Source organism: Monopterus albus, unplaced genomic scaffold (assembly GCF_001952655.1).
Source record: "Monopterus albus unplaced genomic scaffold, M_albus_1.0 scaffold90.1, whole genome shotgun sequence".
NCBI classification, from domain to species: domain Eukaryota; kingdom Metazoa; phylum Chordata; class Actinopteri; order Synbranchiformes; family Synbranchidae; genus Monopterus; species Monopterus albus.
Window position 1 is genome coordinate 692,677 of NW_018127970.1, and position 1,940 is coordinate 694,616.

General features: G+C 47.6%; 2 protein-coding genes across 5 annotated transcripts in view; one reads left to right on the forward strand and one right to left on the reverse strand.

The window, feature by feature from the left end:
- Nucleotides 1-1,940, reverse strand: part of slc25a21 (solute carrier family 25 member 21) — a 129,261-nt gene that overhangs the window by 37,217 nt on the left and 90,104 nt on the right. The gene's annotated exons all lie outside the window — the stretch shown is intronic.
- The window catches only part of pax9 (paired box 9), a 7,351-nt gene that overhangs the window by 200 nt on the left and 5,211 nt on the right, over nucleotides 1-1,940 (forward strand). The window contains exon 2 of the mRNA XM_020608005.1: nucleotides 545-1,159. Within this exon, the coding sequence (XP_020463661.1) occupies nucleotides 545-1,159 (615 nt within the window). The remainder of the gene's footprint in view (nucleotides 1-544; nucleotides 1,160-1,940) is intronic.

Here is a 1,940-nt window from a genome sequence, read left to right on the forward strand (position 1 = left end):
GTAGGGAAATGTAGAGATACGGTCTATTTAAGATGTTTTGTGGGGTTAGTTTAGTTGTTAATCCAGTGGGAAGAAACCAGCAGAATGTGAGTTAATACATGTGACAGTTACGCACAAGTTTTGGCACCGACTGCTGGATATCTGTGTGCTCGACAACTATCACTCAGCTATTAGCCTGTACTTTTCAGCACAGTACTTTTTATACACAACTCAAAGCGACAAAGTTTTGTTTTGGGGTGAGTAGATTTTCGTTAAATTCGCTCTAAGATGTAAAATGCACCCTTGCGTAAAGATGGATTTTAAAGTCAGCTATGATGATGCATCAAAGAATTTTGGTTGCACGGTGCTCTTATAAATGACAAATACCTGGAATAACTAACAATTTAAAACGTAACATCTTTGCTATATTTGACTGTACATTTACTGTAAGAAATATAAAACCTTGCGAAGAACTGTTCATACCCAGGTTATGGTGGGCCTTGGTTTGGTTACCTAATTGTTGTCTGGTTGTTCTGCCCTTGTGTGTGTTTGTTCTTGACACCAGAGCCAGCCTTCGGTGAGGTGAACCAACTCGGCGGTGTTTTCGTGAACGGCAGGCCGCTCCCCAACGCCATCCGGCTCAGGATAGTGGAGCTGGCCCAGCTCGGGATTCGACCCTGTGACATTAGCAGGCAGCTGCGCGTCTCCCACGGTTGCGTCAGTAAGATCCTAGCCCGTTACAACGAGACCGGATCCATCCTCCCCGGGGCCATCGGAGGCAGCAAGCCACGGGTCACCACACCCACCGTGGTTAAGCACATACGGACATACAAGCAGAGAGACCCGGGGATTTTTGCCTGGGAAATCCGGGACAGGCTACTTGCCGATGGGGTTTGCGACAAATTCAATCTCCCCTCTGTGAGCTCCATCAGTCGGATCCTCCGCAACAAGATCGGGAATCTGTCACAGCAGAGCCAGTATGAGTCGGGCAAGCAGGCCCCTCACCCACCGCCACAGCCAACGTTACCCTACAACCACTTATACTCATACCCCACTTCCAAAGTGCCCACTCCCCCTGGCATGCCCACCCTTCCCGGACACATGGCCATGCACAGGATATGGCCTTCCTCGCACTCTGTAACAGATATTCTGGGGATACGATCTATTACAGAGCAACAAAGTAAGCATGGCAGCATGGAGGGCGGTTACATTTGTTTACTGCACTGCATTCATTCAGTTTTTGCGCGCAAGAGCTCGAATATGTATGTGAGAGAAAGCGGGCATTTATTTTCTTTTTGAGTAAATAACTGTTTTTATAGGCATCCAAATCTAACTACTGGGTATTAAAACTCGCAGGCCTCAGTGGACAGAGGGCTTAAATGCCATTTGGCCTGCCTGCTGATATTGATTTAAAGGGAGGCAGGTTAGTCCAGAAACAGATGGTCGGACTTGCAGTAATAACTGAGAGGCGGGCAGCTGAGGGAAAGGCCGAGAGATTAAGTAAATCAAAATGAGGTGGTGCCGAATGTTTGCCTCGACTTGGTGCCAGCCATTTTGTGCAGGGCTGTGTGTCTAACCAGTTAACCGTGATTCGGGCCTAAAAGAATCAGCTCACATTAAAATACATTTTATGGTGCATGTGCTATGTTTATCGGATACGTGTCACATGCAGGTAGGCCCTGATAACTCTGCACTCAACAAGACCACAACTGTTTTGGAAACAGTGAAACAGGACCCGGCATAAATCAGTGTTAATGGTCAGCTCGGTGTGGTGAAAGGGTTTTTCTAAGAGTTTGTTTTCCAGTTTCAGGAGGGGCAGTGCTGTCAGTCCATTGTAGGGGTCCCGCAGTCAGGTTACAGGGCTACCGTGCGCCCCGACTCCTCTCCACTTCCACCTCCATGAAAACAAAACCCTAACTCGGGAAATATAAACAAGACACATAAGGCAGATATCAGCGAGA